Here is a 12641-nt window from a genome sequence, read left to right as displayed (position 1 = left end):
ACCGACAAAGCAATGGAGGCGCAGTTTTCGTTGCTACCAAGCTCACTTCTTCCTTTTCTTTAGCTTGCTCTACTTGCTAGCTTGACTTCACTGGAAGACTGTTTCTTGCCGAGGAGCGACGTGTCTTGTGACGTCGCCGCTGCGGCTTCTTCACCGGCTCAGCGTTGGTGCTGCTAATTTCGGTCTGATCTGGTATCTCGGCATCACTACAGACATTATCGCGAGATGGATCCTGGTTCCTTCTTGTCGGGTTCTCTTGGTTGTGGAGTTCGCACCGGCTATCACGAGGGACGGAGAGGTCCTGCCTCAAGTTCGCACCTCGAACTTCGGGCTAGTTGTTATCTCCTCGTGAGCCATTATTTTCCTGTTGGGAGTGTCGAGCCGGATTAGCCCTGTTAAGCCTTTTTCTAAAATTTCCTTACGAGACTGGAGGAGTGTGCTGACCATCTCTCCTCCCATGGGGTGAAACCTAACCCCTGGGAGGAACCAACACCTACGAGGTCCCCTCACCCCGATGGGGGGATCAGTTGACGTTTTGGCTAGTTCCAGGCCAATTCGGCTTCTGGCCCTGATGCAACCCTGGGTGCCGGGGTGGAATTGGCTGTTGGTTTAGCTACAATGATGGGAACTACTGTTGATACTACTGGTACAGATAGTACTGTTGGACTTGCTGCATCTGGATCTATATTGTCTGGACACACTGAACGAGGTCATGGAATTGGGAGTGCCTGATTCCATGAGGAACCATAGATGGCTCGGAGAAAGTTACGCCCACTAGGGCAAGTGGGACGCTCACTTGCGTAGTGCCTTGCGGTACGAACAATGATGGGACTCCTGAAGTTGTAAGAGGAATAGTAAACTAGCCAATGCATACCATAGGACCTTGGGGGAAGGTTGATTGCTGATCTTGCCCCCCGATGACGTTCATCTTGATTCTTTTTCTGGTGTTGCCAGAAGAATCCATTGGGATAAATCAAAGCTAAAACTGCAACTAAAATTGGGATGACCTTTCGATCGAATTCCCACAGACGATGCCAATTGATGGTGTGCGATCTAGACACTCCTATCTGGAAGATGATCCGAACTCCAGTTGTGCGGCGAGTTGGACCAAGCTACAAAATAATAGATCAGAGAACCCGGGGGTGGCTAACCTGACGAGGTCACTCCGATGCTTAAGTCAGTTCTATACTGTGGATGCGAGCTGAATACTTGAATGCTTGAATGCTAGTGAGTTAATAATCACACATACCTTTGCCTTGGGGTTTGATGTCCTTATATAGTGGAGTAGTCGTGGGCCTTACGAAAGAGCTCTGGGATCTCTGCGCTGTGCGGATAAGATCTGTTCCATTTTTTAAGGAGAGCAATGCATTAGTTGATAAGGTTTATCGTTTTCCGCCAATTCAGGCGGAGCTAGGATGAGTCTCGTCGTGATCCCGAGAAATTTGAGGTCCGTTGGGGAGGCCTTTGGAGTCGATTACATGGTGTTTCGGTTTTTTAGCTTCGAACTGGTACTTCAGTTCTTTAGTCCCGAACTGGATTGGGTGTTGAGGTGTCTCTACGCCAAGGTGGTTTTTAGGCCGAGATGACTGAATACCCGAGCTCCGAATGTTGTGAACTGGGTTCGTTTGGCTGAGTTGTCACCCCTCGAGCAGATCGCGTCTACATGACCCCTTCTTACTAGGTCGTGCCAAATCACCCTTCATTAGGATTGTTTTGGCAGAGCGGGAACAGGGAGGGGAATTAATAGGGTTAGGATCAAGGATGGGAAATGAGGTCCCTTCCCCACCTCGATCTGACCCCGATTATATATATATATATATATATATATATATATATATATATATATATATATATATATATGATATTATTTATTTTGAGGATCTAGGATCTTGCAAAAGAACCCGTTCTTGTCAAGAATCAAGTATGGAAGACAACTTTTATCCCCGACGGAGATTTATTCAACGTTTGTATTTTTATTTGCTTGTAAAACCGAGAAAAGTAATAATTACAATTGTTTATGACAAGTAGGTGCCATTAGGTATCACATCAGCATAACAGTGAAAAGCATTGGAGAAAGCTTTAAAAAGTAACTTCCCAAACGGTAGACATACACATAAATCGAAATCACCTTTTATGATTTTCTATGCGTACGAAAGAATAAAAAGAAAAATGATGAAGTGGCACCTATGTGGCAGCGTTTATTGAAAAAACGCCCATGCTTTCAAACACACGCGTAACTAATCCAGCATGTGTGTGTTTGTTAAAACTTAAAACTTAAAAGCATTTGATCGGTTGTATTGATTAACAAACGAAGGGAAAGAAAAGAAGAAAATGGCTAACCCACTAACCCTAAGACTAGGAGTTGGTTGCTTGGTTGGGCCGGCGGGTCAGTTTTTGAGGACCGGTCGCTAAAATCGAGGGAAAATGTCCATGCGCATACAGCGCATGTTAGTTAGATAAGAGTAAGCCCACTTCCAGTTCTACCTAATTCCCTATTGGGGTCCTACTCCTACGCTTTATCCTTTTTTCCGTAAGTGCAATCCACCTTCCAGTTCCACTATGGCCTCCGCACTCTCCTTGGAAATGGCGTCTCGTCCTGTCTTGCACCCTAAGGTTTGCCTCTCTCGCTTCTTCTTCTTCTTCTTCTTCTTCTTCTTCTTTCTTCTTCTTCTTCTTCTTCAGAAGCTTTTGAAGCATCCTCGGTATCGGTGTATTACAATCATTCCAGATTGTAATTTTTTTAGCACAACAGGTTGGGGTCTTCCTTAATTCCTGCTTACCTTTTTCCAGAAAAAAATAAAAATAAAAAAACTTCCAGTGCATGATTGTAATCTTATAGCTTGTATTCTCTATCTCTAGTGCATAATTGGGAATACTTTATCGCAGGGAGGCTTTAGCCGTGAAATTTCCAAAGTGTGTAAGCTACAAATGATTTCTCTGCTTCCAACTTCTCTGCCCAAGTGCTCTAAACACCCAATAGTAAGCTGTCCTGCAAGAGGATTGTCATCGCATTCTCTGTATGCATCACCCCTTCCAATTAAACAGAGTTCCAAGGTACCTTCAGTTGGATATCAGAGAATGGTGTGCACAAACTCCGCGGCAAAAGTAAGTGCTCTCTTTTTGGCCCTTAGTTGGAATACAAACTATTTCTCTAGGCAAGAGAACAGATAAGATCAGTAGTTAGTGGCGTCTCATTTTAGGATTTGTGTTGTTTATCTTCAGTCTGTTGTAATTAAGGTCAATGAAGAAATGCACTTTAGGCAGAAAGCAAGATATGTGTCGTCTATACAAAAGTGGCTTCTCAAGATGATATTGATTCTCTGTTTTCTCAAAATATTGGATAAGTAAAACTGAATACAGAATGATTTGATTTTGGCAATCGTTTCCCAAAAATGCACATCAACTTCAAAGTATCCAGTTATCATTTCTTACCTCAAGGTGGAAATTATTAAGCTCCAAAATCCAATTAAGTCTTGCTTTCCTTAATGTTTGATCCATTTGGCAGTTGTCTTGTTGAAATCAAAATATGTTTAGATGGATTTGACACCCACTTATTGGTCAGTATCAGAGAAACTAAGTCGCAAACTCCATACTAGGCTTTATATGGCAATTCCAATCTTTAGACATCGGCTAATTGTTAATTGACCTTTAGCTTCTAGGCAATCTTTAAAGGTGCACGGAAATTGTTTCATGATGATGGCATAAATGTCTAATTCTAAGAATCGTTCAATACCAAGGAAACAACCCACATCTATCATTAAAATCCTGTCTTCAAATGGATCTTATATGTTATTGTTCAACACAAACATAACATATGTGGGTAACTGCCTCAAAAATGTTCCAATGGTCTAAAAACATGAAAGTTAAGAAGAATAACAATTGATGGTGGAAAAAACTGTTACTCTCTTTTTAGCTTTTGCATTATTTTTCTATTATACAGCTATAATGTTGCATTTTTTCTTGGTTAGAATATTGCACTCTTTGTGCATTTTAGGTTTTTTTATTTCCCATGGGAATTTATTTTAGAGTTGGATAGTATATCTCAAGTGTTTTTTTGGGTACATTATATTACCAAACAATATATGGCATATTCTGCCCATCTGAAGTACTACAAGGCATGTAACTATTTTTCTTTTTTATCGCAATGCAGTCAATCTTGATGACTTTTATTCTGGGTGGTGATTTGGGCACATCCTGTTTTTGATAAATTGGGCATACCGACTAAGGGCCATTGCTAAATGGTAGCCCATGCTATGCAAGGTCTTGGGAGGGGTGCACTCAATGTGGACCTTACTTCCAACATTTTTTTTTTTTTGGGGGTTCATCCACTTCTGGACTCAAATCTACATTGTCATTTTACTATTGTGCAAAGCAACGACCACTAAGTTAGACATTACTATCAGTCAAATTCAAAAGATAAAGTACACATACATTATTCTTTATCATACAAATAATGCTACCTTTTGTCTTTTTCCACTGTTTTAGGGTCTAGAGCTGCAAGCGAAAGTAACAACGAAATGCTTCTTTGATGTAGAAATTGGTGGTGAGCCAGTGGGCAGGATTGTAATGGGACTCTTTGGGGAGGTTGTTCCAAAAACTGTTGAAAACTTCCGTGCCTTGTGCACAGGCAAGCCTTGTCCCTTTTTTCAGAATAAATATTTTTGCTTTGTGTTCAGGTAGTGGATATTCTAGTGGATTTATTTTCAGCATTTTTTTCTTGCAGGGGAGAAAGGATATGGCTATAAGGGATGCTCTTTCCACCGCATTATTAAAGATTTCATGATCCAGGGAGGGGACTTTACTGCAGGAAATGTTAGTTTTTCTTCTTCTTCCCATACTGGAAATGGATGGAAGCTTTTATTGTTTGTTGTGAAAACCTAAGATGATAATACCAATCATAGAAAAAGGGGTTTTGCCTCCTAAGAATAATGTTGTGGTTTTGAATGGTTACAGGGAACTGGAGGAATGAGTATATATGGTTCTAACTTTGAAGATGAAAACTTCACCTGTAAGTCCTAACCTTGCACTATCACTCAGCTTGCTAGGAACACCTAGACCTTGAGAAGTAGTCAGTTTTCTGGGTTGATTTACAGAGGTCTTAGTCCAATGCATTATAAAATATGTCTTCCACAATGTTGTTACATTTCCTTTCTATTCAATGGCACCTTTTGCTGGAAAGTACTCTAAATCATCTGTATGATTAGTATGGGATGAAGTTTCTGATTTCCTTGTTTTTACATACCTTTTTGCAGTAATCCACATTGGACCTGGAGTATTAAGCATGGCTAATGCTGGTCCTGATACAAATGGGAGCCAATTCTTCATTTGTACAGTAAAGGTAGCTGCAAACCTCTTTTCCCCTTTCTTGGGTGCTAAAAAATATTGCAACATCCCTTTTTTGGTTAATAATTAAACATTAGTAAGTTTTTCTTTTCTTATCTGTTATATTAACATTAGACAAAACTCTGCTCTTCATGTTGAATTGTTCAGAGATGCAACCTATTTCAACACTAGGTAACCAATTATTGCAGGGGAGCCTGCTCAAAAAACTGTAGTTTGCCTTAGGGTGGGATCATGTTAATCTCTGATGATTGCAACACCCTAAGAACATATGAAAGTACCTTATGATAGGATGGTCAAGATACAGTTGAATTTATGTCCTTGTTCTCTAGTTGTAAAAGATTGATAGACAGCTACTAGTTACCTATGCAAGAAAGTTGGAAATTCTATTTGACAAGTCTCATCTAGATCTTTTGTGCTGCTAAGTCAAACCTTTTTCTGGACTTACTACTTAGTGAATATGTTAAATTCAGAAAATGTGCATAAGTATGATTCTAAAGCCGGATCTAGTTTTGGGTAGGCACCCAAGGAATGGTCTATTGGTCCAGGTCCCATACATGAAAAACTTGTTCATAGCCTTAGTAATGGATGATATGTATGGTTCATATAATGGAATTTTTTATTAATTGGGATTAATAATATTGATTTGCATTTTGTAGACTCCATGGTTGGACAAACGGCATGTGGTGTTTGGACATGTTGTTGAGGGTATGGAAGTTGTGCGGAAGCTTGAATCCCAAGAAACAAGCAGATCAGATGCTCCACGGTTGCCCTGTAGGATTGTCAACTGTGGAGAGCTGCCTGTTGATGGTTGATTTGTAGTTGGTTCACTCTTCATCTATGACCTCAGAGTAGAATTTTGTGTTCAACCTATTTTGGATTTATTTGATTTGTTCAAGTGTCCATTAATGTTCAACATATGAGCACTATATTATCAAAATCTTGGGTGAAGGTGCATAATATGCAGATTGCCAGATTCCATATACAAATCCAGTTATATTTGAAGCACTCCACAGAACTACAATGCTAATGTATCTCTATTGAAGTAATTAATTCATACCAGCTTGAATTAATCTTTTTGAGACAATGAAACTTTGTTTCGCTTAGAAAATAAGAGAAAAATAAGTTGAGGGAAAGTTCTTAAAAGTCCCTCCACTTTTTTTCCTCTTATTTTGTACCAGTGTTTTGAAAACCGGATCGGTCTAGAAAAATTGGTTACCCGACTGGTTCTGTTTCACCCGAAAACCGCTTTTTGGCTAAAAATCGTTAATTTAGTCATTGAACTGCTAACCTGAGTGGTCGAACCATCAATCTAGATAATGGTTTTTGGCCTTTTATGTTTATTTTTTTTTTTTGTGTCAGAGTGGGTCATCCGTTTGGATGGGATGGTCAGACTGTTTGACCTGAGAATCGGACCCAGAACGGTTCCCTGTCTAGTCCAGTTTTAAAAACCTTGTCTTCTACGGTTCTACCAAATCAAACATAGCCTAGAATTGTGGACTGGATTATTCTCTTCCGTTATTTTTCGACCCGAGGTGTTTTTTTAGGAAACGTAAGTGCACTCGGAGTAACTAGTGAATGGTCTCCTAAAGTCCTAAGAGATGGAGAGTGTAATGTTGTGGTCAGGTACTTGGGGCCAGTAGAAGATAACTTATGAGAACCAAGATCATTTCCCTCTTGTTGGGCTGAAACTTGTATTTGCTTTGGGTTGGAATAGGACTACTGTAGAAGGGTACGACTATACGGTGGTGATTGGCTGTATGACTGTATAAGGGGACTATAGGGTAGTAATTTGTTCTGGATCCTAAGATGAGCCAATTACCTTGCTAATTAACTCTCTAGAAGAGTAAATAGGACTTATCTTGAATGGGGTGTAGCGGGTTCTGGGATGCAGCACAGAGGCTAAGGACTCGTGTGTATTGATTTCAGTTCATATATGGTGAGTATTTCTCTCCACGAAACATTCTCATTTCTCAAGTGGAGAGCTCTTTTCTTTCTTTTATGTATTGGATATCCTTGATTTAAGTTATTCTTTATTCTCTGGTATAGGAACAAAATGTACGTATAGCTTGGGATCAAAATGTTTCATGAGTCAGGGGAGTGCTGCACTAGAAAGCATTATATGGTAATAAAATACGTCCATAGTCCATTTGACCTCTGAAAATCATTGAATACCAAATTTCTAACCTCAGGCTCAGAGCGGAAGTTGCTGGGTTTTAGTGCGTTTGTTTAATGAGAAATAGCACAAGGCAAAAGCTTCCTGAAATGGAATAGCTAATGAGGAATTTGGAGTTCGTTTCGTTTGAAATGGCAAGGTTGTCATGTCTGCACGGGTTCATTGAAACCTCTCCTTGCTAGTTGCTATGCATTCATTCAACAATAGCTAAAATCTCTTTGGTAACAATCTGACAGGTGGAGAGTTATAGCGTCTGTGGATTGAGAGCACATACATGAGCAATGTAGAGACCTCCCAATCTGATGGGTGCTCTGGATTGATCACATAAATCCATGTCGCAGAATGGGATTGGTCATCTACATGGGCAATCCAGAGGTCCCCCAATGTTTTTAATTATAATTATCAGGAATTGATAAAAGGGAAAGCTTTGGAAACTAAGTAACTGACAGAGGTTTCACTTCAGACTAGGAATATTCTCCATTCCTTGTGAAATTAGGATATATTTGCATATGAGGTATTAGTACACATATAGAGACTAGGATTAAGTGAGTAATTTAAGCAAGGACAACAGTTTCAACAGCAGTAGATTGAAGGACTTGCTCCAGCTGGTCTCCTTCACCTTCCCATATCTCAGGCAATGCTTCTCTGATGTTGTGGATGCTGTTCAAAGCAAGGTCTGCTCCTGGAACCAATACTGATCTACCAACCTGTATTAAAGGCTCTTATACATCAGAATATTTATATATATTAAATCAAAAGGCCTAAATGTTTCTTTATTAACAAATTTAGGATAGAGAGTCTCGATTTGTAAATTGTAACATACACCTGTGTCTGTGTGTAGTACCACAGCTTAAAAGAAAGTTTGGGTTTGCATTGGGTTAGAAAATTTTCCAATTGATTTCAACCCCTATTTAAATTTTAAAATGGCTTGGTTCATCAGCATGGATAATGCCCAGGCCAAGCATCACCACAATTTGAACCAGGTTGGGATCTCAAGGTGTCATTATTGTTTAAGAGGCCCCTTTTCTCTGATAATTTGAATACTGGTTTTCATGATTCCATCGTTGTTTTGCAAAAGATCATATTAGTTTTCTGAAGATTGAGATAAAATTTTGTTCTTTGATACATATAAATCAATAATTCATGATTACTATCTTACAATAACTGTATGCAGTCCTGCCGCCTTTCCATTCGCAATATTTCGGGCACTATCATCAAAGAAAATCTGCCAATATAATTAAGGCATATTTCCTACCATCAGTTCCATATTGATAAAATAACTGAAGATTATTTTATGATGTACTTACAGTTTTCTTTGGATCAATTTTTGCAATCCGAATGGCAGCTTCCATGGCTTCCAGAGAAGGTTTACAGAGAATGCGTGACTTAGAACCTGAACCATTGCTATTGATATGACCAACAACTTCAGTATCGGATTCACTTTCTGTGGAGAATGCATGTTCATCTGTATCACCCGAGCAATTATCAGGTTCTAAAGGTGGATTAAGAGTTTCGAAGCATATAATGCCATCAAAACAATCTTCCACACCCAACCTTTTAAGAACCTGAGTTGCATGAGCTTTGTCTGCATTGGTAAAGATCTGCAAAAACCAATAGATATCAATACACTCAAACCTTGTATCTATTCCCAATCTCTAGATTTGATGATAAACACATCTTGTTTTTTTTTATTACACAACATACAATTTTACGTTGTGGAATGGAATGTAGAAGGTTCCTCAAAACTGGATCAGGCTTTAGGGTCTCATATGGCAATCTTCCATGAACACAAGCATGAAATTCATCATTGTCAAATTCATAGCCGAGGGCCTGCAAGAGCCAAATATTTATCAAGAAAGAAATATCACCATTACAATAAAGAGGAAAGGAACCTATTGCATTGACACTATGCTTGAAGCCACGTTTTGTGCTACCTTGAGACCAGCCATTGTTGTTCCATACTCCTGGTACAGTTCCCAACACATTCTAGGCACTTCAGATTCTTCAATTTTCAAGTGTTGCAACATATACTCTGCAATTGAAATTACTCAAAATCAGCAATGGCGGCACTTGATATCCTCATTACCTGATTACCATCATCATTATCATTGTAAGATTTACCTTCAATGTTCTTCCGGCATTTTAAGTTGAGACCACTACTCAAGGGATACAAGGTATCATCCATATCTGTAAACCAATCATGGAAACAACCATGAATTACAAAACAAATTTATATAAACTTCTAATTCAACGAAGAGTTGCTCGAATATGATTCAAAGGAAAACCCTAGTTCAGAATGAATCTTCAAACAATAATCAAAGTCTGCACTTCTGTTTCTAAGATCATCTGCTAGGATACAGGGAACCTACCAAACAGCAAGCACTCATACTTGGCTCCACTTGACCTGCCGGAAGCATCCATTTTCGAGAAGAAAACCTGTAAAATTGTGGCTTCAAACTCTAAGTTCTGCTGCTTAGGCTTCCAATTTCTGAATAAATAGAACGTTTAAAAGAACACACACAGAAGATCTCCTAGTAGATTCCGATGTTAATATTCTCACTTTGAAAATCGGTGGTGTATTACATACAGTAGTAAAGAAATTAAAGAGAGACAAGCTTTATGATGTGATCATTGGAGAAACATTTGAAAGAAGAAAATTAGGAAGAAAGAAGAGGCACAAGAATAAGACCATGTAAACCCATAAAGAAATACAAAGGAAATGCTTCCAATAACTACATAGACAGATATGAAATTCCTTCCATTATCCAATTCTCAGATGAAAATTATTAGTGAAACGAATCGGAAAATCTCATTAAATGTAAGAACAATTCAAATTTCCAACACATCAAAAGAAAAACAAAACACAAAAAAAAACCCCATTAAATGAAATAAAAAACAAAATAAAACATGGAGCTTGAAATAAAGAACATACCTTCACAAGACCTCCAAACGTAAACGTAAAACCAGATCTGGATGCACAATCCCATTGTTTGTGAGGAGGGCTATTTATAGGAAGCAGAAGACCCAAATGAAAAATGTTGGGGAGTGACACTTGGATAATCTGAGGTGTTGAGCATATTGTAATTGCCTTTGTTGTAGGATTGTAGGATCATGTATTCCCATTTCCAAATTATTTAAAGTGATATTACCTTTCTGTTACTAGTCGTTTTCTGCGATCATCGATATATTTAATCTTTCTTAAAGATCCCCAAGGCATCCACGGAGTTGGATTCTGTGTTGAAGCTTGAAAACTAAAGGTGTTTGTTTAATGACCACATGCGTGTTTGCCACCTCCATAAACTGTAATCGACTTTTCTTAATTTGGAACATTCGAGTCGAGTGGGACTCACTGAACAAAGTTGTTTCTTCATCTGGGTTTCCACTTTCCACAGTTTAGTTGGGTCCTTGGGTGGATAAAAATAAAATTCGTCTGCATTTTTCCCGGGAATCATTCTAAGCATTTTTTGTTCCTTTCTTTACGTCGAAATCCATGTTCTGTTATAAGTGATTAAGTGGGGAATTTGCAAAGATGAAGTTTATTTATGGTTTATGCTTTTTTTTGAATGGCATGTGGAGTGGAATGGAATAAGGCACGCAGGATGGAATAATAAACACATATCTCTCCATGGTCCACGCATGCAACAGTATTTCCCTTTACGAATTTAGGGTTTAGGAATTACAATCTAATGGGAAGCAATTTTAGGTGCAACAAGTAGATTAAAAAAGTTCGAATCATATCTTCTTCCACTTGTCAATAAAGAAAAAGCATTTTTGCCAAACTAGTGTTAATATTGTAGACAAAATGGGCATCAATTGTTACATGATTTAGGAGAACTCACCCCTAAAAGCTAACTGTTAAGAGGGAGGGAATCCAGACACATATACAACCCACAACAGCATCCCATACTATCAATGTAGGATTAATGGATCATAACATTCCACCACGCTCTGTAATTCGGGCGCTCACGCAGGCTGCCTTTGCATTAGTCCCCCTAGTCCTAACCGAACACTGTAATACCGATGTCATCACCTGTGCCGCATGATTGCAACCAAAAGGCATAGTATAGGCTCTGATACCATCTGTTATGTGACTTAGGAGAACTTACCCCTAAAAGCTAGTCGTTAGAGAGAGGGAACCCAGACACATATACATCCCACAACGGCATCCCATACTACCGATGTGGAACTAATGGATTGTAACATCAATTCTTAATACTCAGTAGTTTAGTAAGAGTACAAATTTATACAGTGCAAATACATATAAAATGTGAAAATAAGGTTTTGCACTCTAAATGTTTGTATTTATGCTCCTTCCAAACTGAGACGGTATTCCTACTGCTGCTGCTCTTTTTTTTCGAATTCTGTTTACAATATCCGAAGGGCTTGCTGTCAACTGTGGTGAGTAATGGCAGCACCTCGAATCTTGATAGCTTTCCTTTTCATTGACCCACCAACACACCAGTCATGAAGGAAACAAGCAACTCAACAAACAATACAAAGATGGCTGCTCAGCAAGGATGAGAACTGAGAAGTGAGAACGTTATTCAAAGATCAAACCATTGACACATGAATTCCATATGTCAGAAACCGGCGAGCCAGCCTCAGCCATCACGTTGAAATTGAATTGAATGACGGATGACCCATTCGCAGCAGTCGTACTGGTATATTCTATTTCTGCCAGCCAGCTGCGAGGATGGTGGATTAACCGTTACCAGTTACAAGTTTACAACCAAGCTTCAACATTTTCAACTTCAGAGAGAAACCACACAGATGGGCGTCAACGGGTCGGGTCCCAATCGAAACACCTTAAAATAGAACTGACCCAATTTTTTCGGATCTTACCTGATACGACGGCATTATAAGTTAATAACTATACCGGGTATTAATGCTTAGACCACTTAATAAAATGCTCCAACTCACCAATATATGGGCGACCCTGAAACAAGGTTCAAAGTATTGATACGTATTGGTTAATATCCATTAACCCGTGTCAGTGGCAGTGGCTTCCTGATACTCTCCTATGTCAGGTCAGCCACTGGTTCAGAAGGTAGTTGGGCATTAAATTGGCCCCTCTGAACTGATTTCAAAAAAAAAGTAAAATAAAAAAAAAAAAAACACCAATACA

General features: G+C 39.0%; 2 protein-coding genes across 3 annotated transcripts; one reads left to right on the top strand and one right to left on the bottom strand.

Annotated features, from left to right (window-relative positions):
• The first annotated feature begins 2454 nt into the window (after positions 1-2454).
• Positions 2455-6348, top strand: LOC104585598 (peptidyl-prolyl cis-trans isomerase A1). 2 transcript variants are annotated; one of them, XM_010242533.2, is made up of 7 exons: positions 2455-2613; positions 2887-3105; positions 4486-4627; positions 4724-4812; positions 4954-5008; positions 5253-5338; positions 6000-6348. In XM_010242533.2, exons 1-7 carry the CDS (start codon positions 2560-2562, stop codon positions 6153-6155), a joined length of 801 nt encoding a protein of 266 aa, XP_010240835.1. In that variant the 5' UTR covers positions 2455-2559; the 3' UTR covers positions 6156-6348. The 2 variants fall into 2 exon arrangements, with proteins under 2 accessions (XP_010240835.1, XP_010240836.1); XM_010242534.3 differs by having other exon boundaries at positions 2609-2752.
• Positions 6349-7968: 1620 nt separating this feature from the next.
• Positions 7969-10573, bottom strand: LOC104585595 (Haloacid dehalogenase-like hydrolase (HAD) superfamily protein). Its single transcript, XM_010242532.3, has 8 exons — positions 10449-10573; positions 9886-9952; positions 9638-9703; positions 9451-9548; positions 9221-9346; positions 8824-9117; positions 8676-8741; positions 7969-8223 (listed from the first exon to the last, which is right to left on the bottom strand). The coding sequence occupies exons 2-8, from the start codon at positions 9935-9937 to the stop codon at positions 8071-8073; spliced, it is 855 nt and encodes a 284-aa protein (XP_010240834.1). The 5' UTR covers positions 9938-9952; positions 10449-10573; the 3' UTR covers positions 7969-8070.
• Positions 10574-12641: the final 2068 nt, after the last annotated feature.

Source organism: Nelumbo nucifera, chromosome 4 (genome assembly GCF_055504915.1).
Source record: "Nelumbo nucifera cultivar China Antique chromosome 4, China Antique-T2T, whole genome shotgun sequence".
Lineage (NCBI taxonomy): Eukaryota > Viridiplantae > Streptophyta > Magnoliopsida > Proteales > Nelumbonaceae > Nelumbo > Nelumbo nucifera.
Note: the sequence above shows the minus strand (reverse complement) of the source record. Positions and strands in the feature narration are given on the sequence as shown.